General features: G+C 49.3%; 1 protein-coding gene across 6 annotated transcripts in view; it reads left to right on the forward strand.

The window, feature by feature from the left end:
• The window catches only part of TBC1D1 (TBC1 domain family member 1), a 208025-nt gene that overhangs the window by 173670 nt on the left and 13716 nt on the right, over positions 1 to 20639 (forward strand). For all 6 annotated transcript variants that reach the window (XM_036331236.1, XM_036331249.1, XM_036331259.1 and 3 more), the window contains 4 exons: positions 2257 to 2418; positions 6607 to 6765; positions 12046 to 12290; positions 14473 to 14632. In XM_036331236.1, coding sequence (XP_036187129.1) covers positions 2257 to 2418; positions 6607 to 6765; positions 12046 to 12290; positions 14473 to 14632 — 726 coding nt within the window. The remainder of the gene's footprint in view (positions 1 to 2256; positions 2419 to 6606; positions 6766 to 12045; positions 12291 to 14472; positions 14633 to 20639) is intronic.

A 20639-nucleotide genomic window follows, 5' to 3' on the forward strand; every position in this document is an offset into this window, starting at 1 on the left:
TTGACATTTAAAAAAAAAATTGAACTCCACAGACCATGGGAATTGTTTAGCAGGACCTTGCAAATTCTTCAGAGTAAGAAGGAAAAGAATAGAGATACTAGCTGAAAAATAGTAAAAAAATAGGAGAGCGCTAGGCCTGAGCCACTTGCTACCCACCAGCCAGTCAGTAACCTTGTCAAGCCCTAATCGCTCTGAGCTCCAGTGACTGTGTCCGTGAATGAGGGGCTGGACCAGGGGTCTCTGTGGGCCTCTGCAGCGCCCTCTTTTGTCGTATTTGTACCGGGCGGCGGTAATTGGGCCGGTTAGGTACCAAATCCATGCATCAGAGGAATAAGGTCCGCCACCAGGTTCCCGTTAGTTAGTCAGATTTACTGCGTTAGCAAATTTGCTCAATTTCTAACTTGGGAAAAGAAAATATTTTATTTTACATCATCAGCACTTAGTTTGTAAAGCAACATTCTGTGCCTTCCACTGTCTATAGTTGTTTTTTTTAAAATATATTTTATTGATTTTTTACAGAGAGGAGGGGAGAGGTATAGAGAGTTAGAAACATCGATGAGAGAGAAACATCGATCAGCTGCCTCTTGCACGCCCCCTACTAGGGATGTGCCCACAACCAAGGTACATGCCCTTGACCGGAATCGAACCTGGGACCCTTGAGTCCGCAGGCCGATGCTCTATCCGCTGAGCCAAACCGGTTAGGGCAATAGTTTTGATAATTTGTGGCCCATGTGCGAGTGAGCAGGCATTTTGTGCATGCTTGGTCTATTTCATCTCATTTAATCCTCACAAGCTACTCAGTGAAGTAGCTGTAATTCCCATTTTATTTATTTATTTATTTTTATTTAATATATTTTTATTGATTTCAGAGAGGAAGGGAGAGGGAGAGAGAGAGAGAAATATCAATGGTGAGAGAGAATCATTGATTGGCTGCCTCCTGCACGGCCCACACTGGGGATCGTGCCTGCAACCCGGGCATGTGCCCTGACTGGGAATCAAACTGTGCCTCCTGGTTCATAGGTCGATGTTCAACCACTGAGCCAAGCAGGCCGGGCTGTAATTCTCATTTTAAAAGTAATAGGACCTGGTCTTCAGAACCAAAGCAGTTTAAAGCCAGAGGGCTTCGAATCCTGCCACCAGCACTTCTCACAGGGCACAGGAAGGACCCTGCTCAGTCTGGGTCTCCTCCAGAATGAAATGGGGTTGGGGTGGAGAGCGTGTATATCTTCAGGGGGTCGGGGAACACACTCGTGAGGTGTGTGCACTGACTTACCAGTGTCTGTAGGGCGAAGAACAACTTTATGCCAATAAACTTGACTACTTAGATGAAACAGACAAACCTCTAGAAAGATGCACTTGACCAAAAACTGGTAAGTGCCGATCACGGGAGCAAAAAGATCTGAGTGGCCCCGTATCTATTAAAGAGATCACATTTGTACTGGAAATCTCTCAGTGAAGAATACTCTAGGCTCAGATAGCTGCCCCAGATTCTAGAAAACATGTACGGCCCCTAATTGACCCGGGCCTAATCCCAGAGAAAATGTGTAATCCCTGGCTGCAAGCTTCGTAACCCCGTGAGGCCGGGTCCCAGGTCCACTCTGCCTCCTGCTCCGGGGCTTTGGGGAAGCTCCTCAGCCTCAGAGGGACATTCAGATTAAACGTTACTAAATATAAAGTCCGTAAGACATGTAGTATTTGTCGTCATGAAGAAACTGAGTTCACCAGCTCTGCCAAAGTCTGTGTGCTGACGTATACTTAGCCCTATATCCTACCTGCTCTCCTGATAAACGCACAGTCTGGATCCCCAATGTGATGTGGAGTGGACTCGGTATCTAAATAGGATTTAGTGCTTTTAGGTAGAAATTAGGCCATTAGTTTCAATCTTTCTTAGAACTGTCCATTTAAAATCTTCCTGTATTGACCTCCCCACCCCCGCCCCACTTTGGTGGTTTAGGTATGATTCTTCTTCATAAAGCTTTAAACGGAAGAGGGTTGGTGGGAAATGCTGGCTACCCTCATGTGTGAGGAGACGCGTCTGAAGAGTGTGCATCTATTCTGTGTTGTTCCAGGAAGCAGAAACAGGATGCTCAGTAGAAGCCTGTAGTCTTCTAGAAGGTTTGGCTGGACATGAGAAGGAAGGGTCCTTGGAGAGCCTCTCTCAGCTTAGATAACGTTTTCTGTTCGGCAGCCACAGGTGGCAATAAAAGACACGTAGCCGTGGTGTTCACTAACGTGCTCTTAAATGATCTGTTGTAGCTTCCAAAAACGACCTGCTGAACAAGCGCCTGAAGCTTGATTATGAAGAGATCACGCCCTGCCTTAAAGAAGTGACGACGGTGTGGGAAAAGATGCTTAGCACGCCAGGAAGATCCAAAATTAAGTTTGACATGGAAAAAATGCACTCGGCTGTTGGGCAAGGTGAGCCTGCCTGGGAATCAGTCCAGCAAACCTCACCCCTCACTGATGGTTGGGGAGAAGTATGAAATTTAAAAAAAGAAATGTTTACGTCCAATCTCACCCTTTGTTCTCATTCTTTAATTAATCTGTTTCCAGATATCTTAGTTAATCGAGGCGACTTTCATTACCACTCGCTATTCCTCTTAAGTTAATCAGTTAAAATGCCCAGGAAACAGGGAGCAGACGGAGGAAAACCCAAGGACTTAGTTGGCTACAAACTGAGTAACGCTCTGAGATGTACCCTGAGGTCAGTAGTAAGCTGAGAACAAGCTGTGTGGCTTCCCTCCTCTCGGGAGACAAATAGAGCGTTGGACGCAGACTTCAGACAGGTCATCCCAGGTTCAGATCCCAGCCCTCCCAATGTACAGTGTGATCTTAGGCAGATGACTGAACCTCTCTGAGCCCCACTTCCACATCGTACCAACAGAGGTTGCGGCGAGGAGTAAGCGAGCTGAAACCAGGGGCTCACAGCAGTGTCTGCTCCGCCCAGAGGCCCTGGAGAGCGGGCAGTTCTGCTATTTTTTTTATTTTTATTTTTTTTAGTGTGGTCTGCTGACCGTGTACCAGTCCGAACTGTTACTGGTCCAAGATGAGTACAGAACTTAGACTAAGTCTTTACACATTGTATGCGGGAAACGTATTTATACGTTTTACGTATTTATACATTCTACCAGTGTAGTAGAGCGCGGGACACGTATTAATACGTTTTTTATAGACTAGCGATAGAATGTGGGTAACGTATAAATACGTAAACTAAAGTTATCGTAATTTTACTGAACGTTGCCATTTGTGCAAAAAAGTAGCAAAAATGGCCCGCGCCACCTGTTAGCGCGCGATAAAAACCACCCGCAAACAATGTGTTTAGAAACTTTTCCGGCAATTTGACAGATCCTAATGAAAAACAGTGGACTTTTATTTTCCAGCCTTTCTCCCCCGCCTCATTTTATTTTTCTACTAATTCATTTTGTGCTGTTTTATAAAAGTATCACTGTGCTGTGGATTGGAGAATCTGAAAAGAAAAAGTTGGTCCTCCATCACAGATAGTTAGGGAAGCACCATGTTAGAGCTTAACTTCAATGATTATCAATGATTATCAGTGTTCAAGTGAAGAAGCGGCCATTCCTTTTAAAATGCATATGAGTGTCTGCTGGCAAGGGCGGGGCTTTGTGAGTCTAATCTGATTCCAGGGCTCCTGGGATCTGGCCAATCTAGTCACCAATAACCAAGTGTTTAGAAAAAGGGTTACAGATACATATAAACCTTACGGTTTTCTTCTGACTTCATTAGCTGATCAATGGGAGAAGATACACAGGCATCTTTCATCTCTAAGGGAGTAAGGGGGCAAGTGGTTTTGCACAGTAGTCAGTTAGGCATTACCTAACCTTTATCTGGGTTTCGACAGAATCCATTTTAGTAACACATAGTTATTACTAGTTATGACTTTCCCTTTCTGTGGATAAGGAGACTTGGACTTCGAGCAGTTGAGTAATGGCCAGAGCTGGTCTCCCAACACTCCCCCTCCCCCACCCACCCCCGTTCTAGGCAGCGTAGGCCCTGCCTGTGGTTGAGCCGCCCCTCTGTGCTGCTCTCTGAGACCAGAAATACGGCAGGTGGGGACGCAGGTTGCAGATGGGCCAGGCTCCCTGTGTGAGCTCTGGCAGGTGTCCTCACCTTTCTGGGCTCTGGCCTCCTGGCTGCTAGAACGGGAGGCATGGACCAACAGAGGAGCTCAGAGCTCTCTTCCAGTTCTCACATAGAGGTTGCTGGAGGCTCGCCATTGCACCACATGGCCCTAGATCGCTGTTTTGAAAAAGGAGGAAGCAGAGAAAAGAATGAGTTCGTTCTTTCCCTTTTCACTGTTGACTACATGATGGTCTTCAGGTGGCTTTGCTTCTGCAAAAGGTAAACCGCCGGGGCCTGTGACAGCTGTTCCAGATGTGTGACTTTCTTAGAAGCCTGACGCCTGGATATACTGGTTTTCATCATGCATTTTTACGGGGGTGGAGGCTACTAGAAATACTGTCAGTATCTGGACCCTGTGCAGTGGAGTTAGGGATAAGTGGTTGAACAATGTGGGTGTACCGAGGTGAGCTGAGGCTAACCTGGAATTCCCTCATGTGTTCCCGACATTGCCACATTGCTTTCCGTGGCAGGAACTGTATCTCTAACTGTAAAAGGGGCTTTGTCAATTATTCAGCCGGTTTCTACACATAGGATTTAATTACTCCAAACAAATGGCCACAGTCTGTCTTGCAGTTCAGAATAAAAGGATGAGGTTAAGTCAGAACCACACCTTCGGCCTTCTGGGTAGAGGCCAAGTCACCTCCAACCCCTTAAAAGAAAAGACAGTCTCCGTATGGGTGAGAGCCCCTAAGTGATGGAGATGAAGGGATTTATGAACTTTCCAAGTTAAAATGGGATCAGAGCCACAGGATTAGGGTGTCAGCTTGGGAGAAGGAAGAATAGTTCTGGGGAATTTTAAATATTCCAAAGTTTAGCTTGGGTTTAAACGGTTCCTTTAATGATTTATTTAAATGATCTCATTTAATGAATAAAAGATGTTAAGTAGAACTTTATGAACTGGAGTGTGCTTTTCTAGGAGTGGGATTGCAAAGCGGCTGGCTACCTGAGCAGTCGGCAGTGTGGGCCGGATGCGGACTGCTTACCTCTGACCCAGCAACGCCATATATAGAAACCTCGATGCTAATCAGTCAGCAGGGTTCTGCGGTGGGAAAGAATGCTCATTGTGGCATTGTTTAAAGGCCAAAAACTAGAACCAAGCCAGAATCCCCAACCATGTGACCACACCCATGTCTTACTCCCTGAAAATGACGGTGGATTTGTACTGATGCAAAAGAAGGAGTTGCTAAATGAAAGAAAAAGGCACAGCGTGGTCTCACGCCCCGTTGTGCGTGTGTCTGTAGGAAAACATCCCGAGGTGTTCGCAGCCGTCTGAGTAATGAGCAGGATGACCGTGCATCTGGTTCCCGGGCACAGCCCTGCTTCACAGCTTGTCCCAGCGAGATAATCAGTACCCTGCCTCCCCTTTGCTTTCAGAGCGTTGTCCTTTGGGTGGTGATTGATGTATTCACTCCAGTGACGGGTAGTTTTCATTTTCTTCTTTATGCCTTTCCAGAAGTGTTTGGTTTAAGTAGTGAGCATGTATTACTTTTCAAGTCGCAAAGGCGTTCACATTTGGGTGGAAGGTGGCCGCCTGTCCTCCCAGAACCCTGCCTGCAGGTCCTGGCTGGACTCCCCCAGGGTTCTCCTTGGGTTAGGAGAGGAGGCACAACCGAGTGCGGGAAGGTTACTCCAGGGCGTTCTTAGCAAACACATTGGCTCCACTGTGCATGACCCTTTGTTTTTCAAGAACAGACCTAAGCTTTCTCTTAAATACCAGAATGCGTGGTACTGTCCAGTGACACACAGTCCGTGTTTTTTTCCTTCAAAAAATAAAGGTCTGATAAGTTTAATGGGAACGATTTAGTAATAAGAGGAAATTGTTCATCTCATAACTGGGAAAACTTCCCAGTTGGAAAAAAGCTATTTTGTGAAAAGCCCCACTATAAATCACTTAACATGTTTTTCAGGATGCATTTCTGCATTTCGTTCTTTTTCTTTTTTAAAAATGCGTTTTTATTGATTTCAGAGAGGAAGGGAGAGGGAGAGAGCGACAGAAACATCAATGATGGAGAGAATCATTGATTGGCTGCCTCCTGCATGCCCCCTCGCACAAGCGATAGATTCTGTGAAATCTGATTTCCTTCATGTCAACGCACTGGGGTCACGTCGCTTTTATGAGATGACATTCTGTTACATGCTTGGTCTTCTTTCTCAGGGCACGATGGATCAGCACCAGATAGGGGCTCCTACCACCCACCGTTTATTCCTGGGAGATTCTAGCATAATCCAAAAGCGTGTATATATGGAAGGTGAAAGGAAAGTGGGAGGGGGTGAGGGGGAAGACAGGGGGTGTAGAGGAAGGAAGGAAGGGAGAAAATAGGACAAAATTCTAGTTGCTTCCTATGCTGCTAGTTGTCATGGGACAAGAATTCAGATCGATGGACTAAAACACAGCTCGTTTTTATTATTAAGTGGAATTCTGTGCATAAAGTCTCTCTGTACTCTCTACCCTCCCCACCCCCGAAGGTGTGCCACGTCATCACCGGGGTGAGATCTGGAAGTTTCTCGCCGAGCAGTACCACCTGAAACACCAGCTTCCCCGGAAACAGCAGCCCAAGGACACGCCGTACAAAGAGCTCTTAAAGCAGCTCACCTCGCAGCAGCACGCCATTCTCATCGACCTTGGTGAGTCTGCAGATCGATGCGTCGCAGAGGTGCACGTGGCACCCGCCGGAGAAACCCGGGGAGACTGCCCGAGATGTTTAGTGACCTGCCTTCAGGTGTAGCAGGCCAGCCTTGCTACCGAGCCTTTCAATTAAAACAGCCCTGGAGTAATCAGGGTGCCCTGGCCACGCACACATGGAAACCTCTGTCCCTCCCCGGGCAGCTGCTAAGCCTGCGCAGCGTGCGGGGGGCGGGCACGAGGGCTCCAGGCGTGACTGTGTTTCACGTATAGACAGGCGGCTTTATAGCCGAACGAAGGAGCGTCTGGGGAGACGCGAGTGTCAGGGCCGAGGCCTGGTGTAATTACAGGAGACGTTCCCTAGCCTTTCCTGCTTCCCAACAGGGTTATTAGAAAGGCTGCAGAAAGCAGATTGTGTGCGCCTGGGGCGGCTTTATTTTGGAAAAGGGTAGGTATCGCGTCTCTGGAGTAGCTCGGGAACGACTCCGATGGGAACGAGGGATTGGACACGCGCCGCTGCCACAGGGAAGAGCATGTGTGATGAGGATGTAATTACGAGGCACAGAAGAGCCCCTGGCTTGTCCGAGGCGCGCGGAGGTGGCGGGTGCGTCCTCTCCGCCTGCCGCCTCTCTCGGGGCCTCTGTCTCCCCCAGCGGCAGGGCTCCCGGGAGGCCCGTGGGAACCCAGCCCTGCCGCTTTCAGAGCGTGTGGCCCTGCTTCTCGAATGTTCCTTCTGGCTGCTGCCGCCGCCTGGGACTCGCCGGAGCGCCCGGCGGAGCTTCAGGCCTGGCTCTCCGGGTCCCGCAGCAGCCGGTGGGAGGAGGATGTTCCCAGGAATCAGGAGCTGGGTCAGCAGCGTCGGGTCTTTCCTGTCCAGCCACACAGCAACCCTCAGGGTCATTTTCCTAAATGTCGCTCCTGGTCTAAGCTCAGATGTCATCTCTGAGAAACTGGCCCTGGCGTAGCCTCTTCTCCCACCTTCTGGCTGGATGAGATGCCTCTGCTAAGCCATCTGTCCCACCCATACCTGCCCCCCCACCCCCTGTGACACTTACCACATTCACTAGTGCTATAGTTGTCAGTAGCATTTACAGCTAATACTTTACCATACACCAAGAGTGTGTGATGTTTGCTTCAGCCACTTTCTGTCACCCTCATAGCGCCGTCAGGTAGCTGTTACTCTGTCCCTGTTGAGAGTTGAGAAAATTGAAGTGCAGAGAGAGGGGGGAGCACCTCGCTCCCAGAGACACAGCCCGAGCTGCTGAGCACCCTGCACTCCCCACAACTGCCCTCGGTGCTATGGCAGTGGCAGCAGCTTTTTTCTTTTTTAAATATGTTTTTATTGATTTGAGAGAGAGAGGGAGAAGGAAAGATAGAAACAGCCATGAGAGAGGAACATGATCAGCTGCCTCCTGCATGCCCCCCACTGGGATCCAGCCTGCACCCGGGCATGTGCCCTGACCGGGAATCGAACCGTGACCTCTTGGTGTCTGGGTCAGGTTGACGCTCAACCACTGAGCCACACCGGCCAGGTGCAGCAGCAGCTTTTTCATTGCCTTTCTCCCCATGGGATGCCTGCCCCTGTGGGCTGGACTGGGGCTGTTTCCCCTTGGCTGCCCCAGCTCCGAGGACAGAGCCTGTCACATGCTCCATGTGTCTTTTGAGATGCTGAAGAGGAGGCACTGCACTAGCACCTCAATCTCACATGACCCCCACAACAGCCCTGAGATAAGAAATAAGGAAACCGAGGCACAGACAGGTCAAATGGTGACCATGGTCACACCGTTTCACTGGCAGCCTAAACCCACTGTGGCTCTGTGTTATGAGGGCCCCCCTGAGCCCAGGATCCCGCGTGTTCCCATGGAAACGCATGGCTGGGTGAAGGGGATGCTGACAGGCTGTGATTACACCTTGGGGACAAAGTGGCGCTGGTGCCCGTGTGGCCCACTGACCCCGAGCAGAGCAGTGCTGTGAATTGGCAATAGCCCTGTTTGCTAATGTGATGAGTAACAGGAAACATGACATCATGTTCCTATCATGTGAAATGAAGTGAAAAATGAATTCAGAGTAGGAGGTTGAAAGGGAGGGAGCACAGATTCTCTGTGCCCTCCCCCCCCCCCCCCCCCCAGCTTCCCAGGATCAGGGGAGGACTGGGGCGCATGCTTCCCCTCCTTTATTTGAACGTCCTCTTCTCTTAGCTTTCCTCTCCTTCTTCCATGGCTGCTCAGATGTAATCACTTTCTGCAGGGGAAGGAAGATGCCAGCTCAGCACGGGGCCTGGGGCCCTCTCTCTGGGGAGCTGTCTGCCATGGCCACACCCAGGGTGGCCTCCCCCGCCCTGAGGCCTGCTGTAGCCTTTCCCTCAGCCAGGGAGAGGCCTGTGGGAGCTGAGGGTGGGCCTTTCTCATTCACAGGCAGGGCCAGGCTGCATGCACGTCAGCTCCGTGCTGCCCGGCTCCCACCCCCGGGCCAGCTGCAGCCACCTCCCTGAGAGCCCTGCCCCTCTGTCCACTTCCCTCCCTGTCCTCCAGACACCTTCCCAGGCGGAAAGAAGCTCCGTTCCCAGCAGTGCAGTTCCCAGTAACCTCAGCATCTCTCCAGGCTCTATCCAGGGACCGGCAGGGCCGGGCTTCTCTCTGCACTGGAGCTGGCAAAGACTGTGTCCGGTGGCTCCAGGGAGCCGCTGCCAGCTCTGCTCGGCCGGTGCAGGGAGGCCTCACCTCGAAGTGCCTCCACGCGGCCCGCTGCTCCCCCCACCTCTCACCAAGAGGAGGCATTCGCCAAGGCAGCTGTTTAGTCTACGCTTCCTGTTTAGTCTGCACCACGGCGAACGGAGGGCCCAGGAAAGGTGGATAGTGCAGAGCGAGACAAATCCCATTTCAGTGTTTCTTCAAAAGCGACATCCGTATTCTGGCCAGAAGAACAGAATGCTTGTTGGTTGGACATCTTCTGAGTTTTCACGGATCTTTCTTTTCCTGCTTCTTTATTTACTTTGTAAAATTAGATGTTAGTCTCATCAACTTTTTTGCAAGGTTTTTTTCTTATGAAGAGTAAGAATAATAGACTGTAGTTGGGCAGTGTTTTATCGTCTGGGAACGTTCTCTAGCTCTGTCAGATCTGAACTCTATACAGCGCTGTGTGAGCGTGGGCACCTGTTACTCCACTTTCGGGTGACGAAGGGGGCCCAGAGAGATCAAGTCCTTTGCCCAAGTTATAAGCTACTGAGTGGCAGAAAGTGCTAGAACGTAGGTCTTCTTAGTCTCCGGTCATGGCCTTCCAGGAGACCGTATTGTTCTGTCTAGTGCATTCCCCACAGCTTTCCCTCCCAGACTGAGGTGGTGTAAGGCTCCCTCAGAGCTGACCACACCCAGCCGGGTCTGCTGGTGATTCTAAGGACCAGCCCATCCTACTCTGTGCACATGGCGCTTGCTCTCCTGGGTCTCCTTGGAGGCTGGGGGTGGTGGGTAGGGGGTCGGGGTGGGGTAATGGAGTGAGGAGCTTCCTGTGTATTTCCAGTCCCTCTGAGAAGCTGCAGAAAGCAGTATACTTGTGTGGTCAGCGTGGTAGCGTGTGTCTGTCGAGCACTTGGATATGGCTGGTGAGCACTCAGATGTGCCGTCAGTACAGAATACACTGGGTTTCAAAGGCTTATTATGAAAAAAGAATGCAAAATGTCTCCATCATTTGTATATTGATTACATGTTGAAAATGACAATATTTTGTCTATGTTGGGCTAAACAGGATGTCTTAGTAAAATTAATTTCACCTGTACATTCCCACGTGGCCGCTGACAATTTCACATGATGTCTGTGGCTGGCAGCCAGGGCCGCTGGCATGCCACCCTAGACTAGGAACATGGGCAGGCATCCCATGCTTGGCGCACGCTCCGTTCTGCCGCAGCAGGGAGGGGTTCAGAGACCCGGGGCCCCCTCGCAGTCCCTAGGCCGGCGCTGGAGTAGAGGATGGAGCTGGGGGCAGGCGAGGAGGTGAGTGTGCAGAGCTCCACTGGGAGCCGTTGATGCTTCTCCCAGTGGGAGGACATGTGTGCGGTGTGTTTGGGGAACATTTGTTGGGGGAAGAGGTAGAGCAGACAAACCATGAATACAGGACAAGAACTCAGGAAGGTAGTAGGGGACTGTTCCAGCCACTTCAATCCCGTGCAGATAAACCGCCTGGTGGATGAGTGCTTTCTCACGAGGCTGAGCAAGAACACAGGAGTGTCCTCTTCCTTTCGCTGACCAAGTAAGGAAGCCGAACAGTCAACCTGTGGCCCAGATTCCCCTTCTGCCTCTGCTGATCCAAGGAGGCCAAGATCCCCACCTGGGTCCCCACTGGGCCCTGGCTGAGCATTTTTTCCTCTGCTCCCTGGAAACACATTTCCCCATCGGTCACATTCCAGGAGAGGGTGAGGTGATTTGACAAGTATCAGCCACAAAAGCCACCTGGACAAAAGAAGTCTTTAAACCTTTGCTGAATACCAGCTTTTTGTGTAAATAATCAGGATGTTGAGAACATATTTTTTTAACCTCTTTCTGGAAGGAAGGTAACCGTTTTGTGTGTGTTTTTTAAAAAATATATTTTATTGATTTTTCACAGAGAGAAAGGGAGAGGGATAGAGAGTTAGAAACATCGATGAGAGAAAAACATCGATCAGCTGCCTCCTGCACACTCCCCTACTGGGGATGTGCCCACAACCAAGGTACGTGCCCTTGACCGGAATCGAACCTGGGACCCTTGAGTCCGCAGGCCGATGCTTTATCCACTGAGCCAAACCGGTTAGGGCTGTTTTGTGTTTTTTTTGTGTGGAAAAGAAAACACCTCTTGTTCCTCAGTCCATTTCAAAGTATTGCCTGTGGTTTAAGAGCACAGAAATAATGTGTGTGGCCCGAAGCCCTTGCCGGCACAGGGAACGCGTCTAGGGCAGCCTGGCAAAGCAACGGGGATGGTCTGCAGCTGGCCAGGGCCTGGCTGCCTTCAGATGGTGCTGGGATGGGTGCTCCTATCCGATTAGAGGGCAGGCCATTTTCTTCTGTTTCAGATTGAAATCCAGGTATCTGTAGGGCCTGTGGCAGTTCTCATCTGTCCCGCCACAAAACACCATGAATGCTTGCTGAGGGGTTGGTTGCAAACATTCTTCCCAGAACAACCAGGTGACCTTGTATACGGGGCTCACGTAGATACCCGGCTTCTGAGGAGCTGTTGCTGTAACCTGCAGGCCATCGGGTTTCTGATTCACAGGCTTTCTTTTTTAAAACGACGACTGATGGTTCTCGTTTTCACAGGTCGAACCTTCCCAACACACCCGTACTTCTCGGCCCAGCTGGGCGCGGGGCAGCTGTCCCTTTACAACATCCTGAAGGCCTACTCGCTGCTGGACCAGGAAGTGGGATACTGCCAAGGCCTCAGCTTCGTGGCCGGCATCCTGCTGCTGCACATGGGCGAGGAAGAGGCTTTTCACATGCTCAAGTTTCTGATGTTTGACCGGGGGCTGCGGAAACAGTACCGGCCGGACATGATCATTTTACAGGTAGAGCCTTCCGTATGTCTTTGAGGGAGACAAAAGGCCAAAACGTTTATGATTCCTTTCCAGATCTAGTTAAAGAGCTTTTTCTTTAAAAACAAACAAACAAAAAAGAAATGGTTTTATTTTTTTAGTTACAGCTTACATTCAGTATTATTTTTTGTTAGTTTCAAGTGTACAGCATTGTGGTTAGACAATTCTTTATGTACTTTGCAGTGTTCGCCCCGATATTTCCAGTACCCACCTGGCACCATGCCTAGTTACGACAGTGTTATTACTAAGGAGCTTCGCCACCATCAGTTAGCGTTATAATAGCGATCTTTGCTGAGAACGTGCTCTCTGTGAGGCATGACCCCGGCTGTTTTGTAGGCACTGATCTCCTCACTGACCCTCAGGAACACACTATTCATCCGCTCAATTTATAGGTGGGAAAACTAAGGCTCAGGGGGGTTTACAGAATTTGACCAGGTCACACAGCTAGCCCCTCTGTGTCTAGGGCCCTCCCTTTTGTTCTTCATCAAAGCACCTTCAGAAGGTCTAACTCCTGTTTCCCACGGTGTTTGCTACTTCCTGTGCCAGGGATCCCTTGGCACCCAGGGGTCGGCTCAAATACCACATCCTAGGAGAAGCTCCTCTGACCACCACGTCCCCCACGTCCACCCCGGGCGTGTACACTGTATCAGGACACCTTGTCTCATTTCTTTTGCATCACACTCTCGCTGCCTGAAATTACCTGTTTATTTCTGGATCCATCTTGGAGCTGCATCCGTAGTTCTTAGAACAACAGTGCCTGGGAGGAAGTAGACACCCAGGCAGTGTTGGTTGGATGCGTGAGTGATGGGAGGGAGGTCCTATCAAGAGAAAAGCCAACAGCAGTGTGTTTAAGTGCCAAGTGCTGATTCTGCACCTTCAGAAGTGGGAAAACCGGGTCCTACTTGGGGAATATTCCTGAATGTTGGATCATGTGTTTATGTGACCATTTACCAGAAAGATGCTGTGATTTCAAAGCCTCAGAAAAGTATTCTTAGAAAGGTTACGTTAGCACCAAATTGTGTGGGTAAACGTCCAATTCACCTCCCCCTGACTATGAGCCACATGGACAGAAATCTCATAAAAGGAGGCCATTCCACTCACTAAAAGCTTTTGACACACATCACACTTTCCACGCATCCTGTCAGGTCCAGGTCCCTCCTGCATTCTTCCCTGTAGCTTTAATCCAGACATCCCTGCCATATCAGAGCAGAATGTTCAAGTTTTATATCATTCAATATGGTAACACACAGCTCTCTTTTGGGGTCTTGTGACCTTGGTGATTCGGTTCTTTTACATAAAAACAACACCAAGAGGCCACAGCTGGTACTTCAGAGGCCTGTGTTGTCTGTCCCCGGAAGCAGTTCTGTTCAGTTTGGACAGTGCACATCCAACCCCCAGCACCTCAGCGGGGAGCTGACCCGCTCTGGCTATCGTTTCTCTGGGTTGGGGCGGCGGGGCTGCTGGGCTCTGGGCTGAGCCCGGGGCTCCCACGGACTCCCTGACAGACCTGCCGCCCTCCACACAGGGAACCCTCTGCTTCAGCATTGGGGGACCCAGGGGGAACGTACTAACCGAACGGGAACAGCAGAACCTTCCACAGAAGCACCACCTGTGTTCGCTTCACTCTCGGCACGCTATTTCCGATTCCCTGGGCTTAAGTTTTGCTAGGAATTGTATTTGTAAGAGAATTTATGAAGTGTTTCCACAGACGGAAGTTTAGGTTCTCTCAGCCAAGGACACGAGGGGACGGTAAAAAGAAAGGAAGCGGTAGGAGACCCCGTGTTAGTGTTCTGGGCCTGCACCCGTCAGGGCCTCGCATGCAGTGAGCACCCAGGAAGCTCTGGGTGGATAAACGAGAAGCTGAGATCAGTGACCCAAAGAACGGATTATGCATCTGTGCATGACCCATGGTCACAGACAGTAGTGCAGTGAAGGCCTGGGGGCGTGTGGGGTAGAGGGGGTCAATGGGAGGGGGCACATCTGTAGCAGTTCTCATTTGTCCTATACTTTCAACCATAAAGATACATTTTTTAAAAAAGGACATCCTGAGCCAAATAGAATGTTTCAGGTGCTAGGAAGTCTTCTCTGCCCTGTGAGGGCGGAAGTCACTGCGCACGCGTAGCAGCCAGTGAGCGCTGACCCTGTGTCCCTGCAGATCCAGATGTACCAGCTCTCGCGGCTCCTCCATGACTACCACAGAGACCTCTACAACCACCTGGAGGAGCACGAGATCGGCCCCAGCCTCTACGCCGCGCCCTGGTTTCTCACCGTGTTTGCCTCCCAGTTCCCCCTGGGATTTGTGGCCAGAGTCTTCGGTAAGTGGGTGCACACGTTGCCAGAACCAGCATTCCCGTGTTCCGTGTCACTCACGGAGAGGCTTCTTGTTTTCCTGCCTGTGTCTTCTGTGAGAACGGGGTGTTGTTTGACACTAAGTTTCAGGGTTGGGTTTTGTGAATTGCAAGACCGTCACTTCTGACAATCATCGGGCTCCCCTACATGCCTTCATGTGGGATGAGATTCCCTCACCACTGGGCTGACACCTTACAGGCTCAGCCAGGGAGCCCCAGCCAATGTGCCAGGAGGCGTTTCCCAGCCTCCCTGGCCTGAGATGCTCGATGTTCACCGATTGCCCCTTAGAACTTTTTGACCAGTGCCTTCTGGGCTGCTGTTCTTACTAGATTCTCTTTGCATCTCCCCCTCTCCTTTCTCCTCTTTCCCTGCCCTGAGCTCTTGGTTTTCTCTGCCATCAGGCTCCTGGCGACACCTCCGTGTGGATGACTCACCGTTCCATCCTCACATGTCTCCTGTCTGATCTTCCCAAATGTCTCACCCCTCTGTAGCCCCTCTGTAGCCCTAGGCTGTTCCCACCTCAAACCATCTCCCATTTTCTTGATTTATTTTTCAAGAAGATTGTCCCTGTCAAAGTAAAATAGGTATTCACATGCAAAGTCTCAAAACCGCCTTGTCTGTTATGCATCAATTAAAAAATAAAAAACAAAAACAATTTTAAAACGGCCTTGGGTGGCAGGGAAGGCGCATCCTCTTGGATGCCAGGAGCCAGTGGAACACTGAGCGCCACCAGTGCTTGTACCAGGTGCTCTTCCTACTGCAGAATGAAATCATAACTGACAATTCAGGTTCTTTGTATTTTATTTTCTGTGGAGGGGGAGGTTATTAAAAAATTGATGGTCCTGCCCTGACCGGTTTGGCTCAGTGGATAGAGCGTCGGCCTGAGGAATGAAAGGTCCCAGGTTCGATTCCGGTCAAGGGCATGTACCTGGGTTGTGGGCACATCCCCAGTAGGAGGTGTGCAGGAGGCAGCTGATCGATGTTTCTCTCTCATCGATGTTTCTAACTTTCTATCCCTCTCCCTTCCTCTCTGTAAAAAAATCAATAAAATATATTTTAAAAAAATGTGTAAAAAATTGATGGTCCCTCCCAACATCAGGTGGTTTTAAAGTGCCATTTATGTTCAGTAACTTGATAGCTTAAAGATCTGTAATCTTATCAGCTTTTTTTTATGTTTGTTTTTAGAATTAGGGAACATCTAAAGGGGAAGTAGGGGATGTTCACAAACATTGGGAGAGTACATACTATATTAGGCAGCTTTGGGTAAATAGCTTGGATATCCAAATTCTAGAAATCCTAAAATTTGCTTTTTAATATAAGTGGGTGTTGAGTTATCGTCTTGCCTCTCCCCCCACCCCACCAAAGAGTTAGATTTTCAGTATTCACTTCTATCCAGAAGAACTTTTTTAAAAAAATATATATATTGATTTTTTACAGAGAGGAAGGGAGAGGGATAGAGAGTTAGAAACATCAATGAGAGAGAAACATCGACCAGCTGCCTCCTGCACACTCCCTACTGGGGATGTGCCTGCAACCAAGGTACATGCCCTTGACCGGAATCAAACCCAGGACCCTTGAGTCCACAGGCCGACGCTCTATCCACTGAGCCAAACCGGTTAGGGCTCCAGAAGAACTTTTAAAGAAGTTCGCATTTGACTTTACTAGAAGATTCTTTGTTTTTAAAATGTTTACTAACCCCCTCTTTTGTATAGCTACTTCCCAAGTGCATTTTTATTTTCTGTTCCTAAAAAAATAAGCATTGAAGAAAAGAGATACTCAAAACACTCTTCCTGGTGAAACAAATTGTTAGTGAGAGTTCATGAAGGGTTTATACTATTGTTTAAAAGGAACTAAAAGCCTCAAAAGTGTCGGCTTAGTTTACTAACGAGAGTCACACGAACTATAAGCTCTCCAACCGGAAGCTTCAGTCTTTCTTGCCTAAAATTTTGCGTATTTTACTTTTCTTACTCTGGAAATTCAAAGAGAGTCTTAACAAGATAATGGAGAGAGGTGGAGATTGAGAGGGCAGGAGGCGGGTGTTGTGAATGGTTTGAAAACAGCTCAGACATCAAATTACAGGGTGGGAAGGGGACTGGGCAGGAGGGCCAGCTCTGAGTTATCCCTGCTGCTGGCCACAGGCACCAAAGCTGCTGCCTGCAGACCGTCCTGGGCTCCAGGGCCACAAATCTCTAGGAAAACATCTCCCCTTAGGCTGCATCCGTGGGTAGGAGGCACTGACAGCAAACAAGCAAACTCTGCTTTGGAAATGAGTATTCGGAACTCTGTGAAGCTCAGCCTAATGACTTCACAGATAAAAGCTGAAAAAAAAACCCACCTATTTCTCGCTATGTTCTGTATAGTCAGTGGTGGGATTGGAGTTTCTTATACATTTACATAAAGATGATTCCTGGACCTCACAGACCCCTGCTGTCCTGAGTTCACGTCCTGCTAGCTAGGGGCTCAGGGCGCCTGGAGTTGTAGGCAGGAAGTGAGAGCTCAAGGCACACTGTGTCATGATGCCATTTTGAAAAAAAACAACACTACATTTTTTTTTTAATTTTTTTGCACAATCCATCCCATGTATCAGTCCTTAAAAACAAACTGTTTTATTGGAAAAGATAGGTTTTTAAAAACCATTCCTGTACCTAGCATTGGCGACCTGAACCGTGTTTATTTAAACCCCTGTCATGGTGGATTGCTCAGTTTTAAATCCCAAAGCGTGCCATTCATACACTGGAGTCTTTTTTGGTCTGAAGCCCATTTCATTGTAAGTCTCTAGGCCTGGATAAGCCCTGAAAACAAATGGACCTTTGTTAGCTCTTCACAATTGTATACGTAAGTAAAGGATTCTCAGCGTGCAGTCAGCGTGGCTCCTATAGTCATTAATAGGTCACCTCGAATTTAAGTGTATGCTGCTTGCAGGGGCAGCTACCAATGATGTATGTTCCTTGACCTTCATCATTAAGGCGCCTGGTAATGACGCTTTTCTGAAAGTCAGTCCTTCCGTGTGGGCGTCACATGGTGTAAAGTAGCCTCCTCCCGTGTTTTCCTGTTCGGGTGCAGAGGGGTCTGCCTTTGGGGGTAAAGGACCAGGCTTGCTCCTAATGGAAGGGGAGGCTCCTGAAGGTTTCGATAGGATGTAATTCCAGGTGGATGAGCGAGGAGATGGGATGTAAAAACCAGGGGCTTGGCAAAAAAACAGAAGCCACCTGTAATGTGAGGAAGGCTTCAGAGAGGCTCAAGGACTAAAAGGCACAGGTGAGCAAGATTGTTTGTACAGCCAGGAAAAATGGCTCTTCGGCAGCATGGCACAGTGCTGATGAAGGGAGTGTTTGCAGAATCTGTTAGGGCTGTCACCACGCTTCCTTCCCCTCCCACCTGTTCCCAGTTGCAGTGGGAAGTTAGGCAGAGTGATTGCCCTTGACAAAGACAAAGGTGGCTGGAAAAGATGCAGGATGCGTTCGCTCCCTGGCCCTGTGCTTGGCGTTTATCATTTCCCCCCAACAGGAAAATTGCCCTTTTATGTCTCGGGGAGTTTCAAATAGAGTGTCCGTCCCCATTAGCACAATAACAGGGCTGCCGGAGCATCTTCAAAGGGAAGTAGCTATTTCGCGTTGTTCTCAGCAAATAACTTGCCAAGTGCAGGAGTCAGCTGAATTTAAGGCTCCCTTTACTTCCTGCCTGGGAGAGCCCTGAGCCTGTTTCTGGGCGGCGCGAGAAAGGAGAGAAGAAAGGAGTCAGCCCGTGCTATGAGCTGAGCAGTGCAGGGCTGTGGGGTGATTCCTTGCACAGTGATTTTCAAATGCGGGAAATTAAATCACTTTCCCAAGGAGATTATTGTGTGTGTTTAAAAAAAAAAAATTTTGTTTTTTTATTGATTTCAAAGAGGAAGGAAAAGGGAGAAAGATAGAAACATCAATGATGAGAGAGAATCATTGATCAGCTGCCTACTGCATGCGCCACACTGGGGATCGAGCAGCAACCCAGGCATGTGCCCTGATTGGGAATCGAACCGCCACCTCCTGGTTCATAGGTTTGCGCTCAACCACTGAGCCATGCCAGTCAGGCAGGTATATATGTATTTTTTATTACATTAAATACAGACCATTAGGCCCAATGAAATAAATATATCCAGTTATATTTTATTGTGTGTTTTTTAACACACTAATGAAGAGAGTTAAAAAAAAAACCCTCAACTCTCTAAAATTCTTTTTGTTTTTTTCATACAGTCCAGTAAAGTCTGAGTTTAGAGTACACTCTACTAAGTAGACTTGCTATAAGCACCAAGTTCATAAAGGAATAAAACGTGGAGGACTCATTGCTAACCTTAAGAGACTGCTGATATGGATTACGTATTTGTTTATGCTCAAAAGCTCCCCAATAATTATTTAATTGGCTTGGGTACTGTACTGTATCTAATTTTTAAATTGAATTTATTGGGGTGACATTGGTTAATAAAGTTATGTAGCTTTCAGGTGTACAGCTCTATAACACATCAACTGTATATTGTGTGTTCACCACCCCAAATGGTACTGTATCTAGTTTTAAGGTACTTGTCCCTCAGAGACCGATGACAGTGAACTGTCACTACAGGATGTACTTCCAGGTAGTGCAGTCCATTCCCTGGACCCCTGACTAAACTGTCCTAAATATTCTGACAAATGCCATCAGGTTTTGTTCAGCTATAAATGTTCATGTACTGAAAGGAAGGCTTCATGTCTAAACCACGGAATCTTCAAATTTACTCTTTTTCTTTTGAAATGTCTTTTCTGTTTAAAAATGCATTGTGGTTATGGTGGTATTTTAAGTCTCTGTTTTCTGCAGTGGTGCTTTACACAGGTAAACACTGTATTTTGTAAAGCAGACATTCCACGGGGAGATTCTTCCATGGCACTGCCTTAGAACACGGATACTTCCCCTAAGATTTGCCATTCAGAGATCGGCCTCTGCAGCCAAACCGAAGAGGGAGGCAGCCATGGAAACTTCTGGTCCCTGGGGGCTGCCCTGAGCCACAAGCAGTTGTGAAGTTTGTGGACTCTGTGGCCCTGAGCCCTGAGAGAGACAGGCTGACCTCCGCACAGCATCGCTTAGGGCCCTGCCCACCGGCACCAGGTGTGCTCAGGTGGTTAAGGCCTCGTGCAGGTCACAGCGCACCTCCAAGGCTGACCGGCCAGTCGGCACCTTGGTCTGCCCTGTGTGTGATCCACACACCACCCTGACCCCTTTCCCATACGTACGGCGGCATCCAGCCACTTGTGTTTCTTCACGGCTTTTACATGTCATCCCACGGAACCACCCAGAGAGGTGCGGTGCTGGGGCTCTTCCCCATCTGCTCTGTCTTCCTCCACCTGATGGAATTTCCAGCTTGGTCTCTTCCATTGCCCTGCAGCCAGAGTGAGAGACAGATTGGCAGTTGCCTCTAATTAGATTCATGCTCTCATCTTTAAACTATATCTTTTCTTATATGTACACTAGGGGCCCGGTGCACAAAAATTTGTGCACTGGCGGGGGGGGGGGGTGTCCCTCAGCCCCACTTGTGCCCTCTCACAGTCTGGGACCCCTCGGGAGATAACGATCTACTGGCTTAGGCCCACTCCCGGGTGGCAGAGGGCAAGCCCAATCCCTAGGTGCAGCCCCTGGTCGGGCTCAGAGCAGGGCCGATTGGGGAGTTGGGGCGCCGCCCCCTGTCATGCACAGAGCAGGGCAGATCAGGAGGTTGCGATGCCACCCTCAGTCACGCTCAGGGTAGGGCCAATTGGGGGGTTGGGGCGCCGCCCCCTGTCACACTCAAGGCAGGGTCGATGGGGAGGTTGCGGCGCCACCCCCTGTCACACACAGAGCAGGGCAGATCAGGGGGTTGTGGTGCCACCCCTGTCACATACAGAGCCGGCCGATCAGGGGGTTGGGGTGCTGCCCCCTGTCATACACAGAGCCGCAGGGCAATCAGGGGATTTGGGCGCTGCCCCCTGTCAC

Source organism: Myotis myotis, unplaced genomic scaffold (genome assembly GCF_014108235.1).
Source record: "Myotis myotis isolate mMyoMyo1 unplaced genomic scaffold, mMyoMyo1.p scaffold_m19_p_1, whole genome shotgun sequence".
NCBI lineage: Eukaryota > Metazoa > Chordata > Mammalia > Chiroptera > Vespertilionidae > Myotis > Myotis myotis.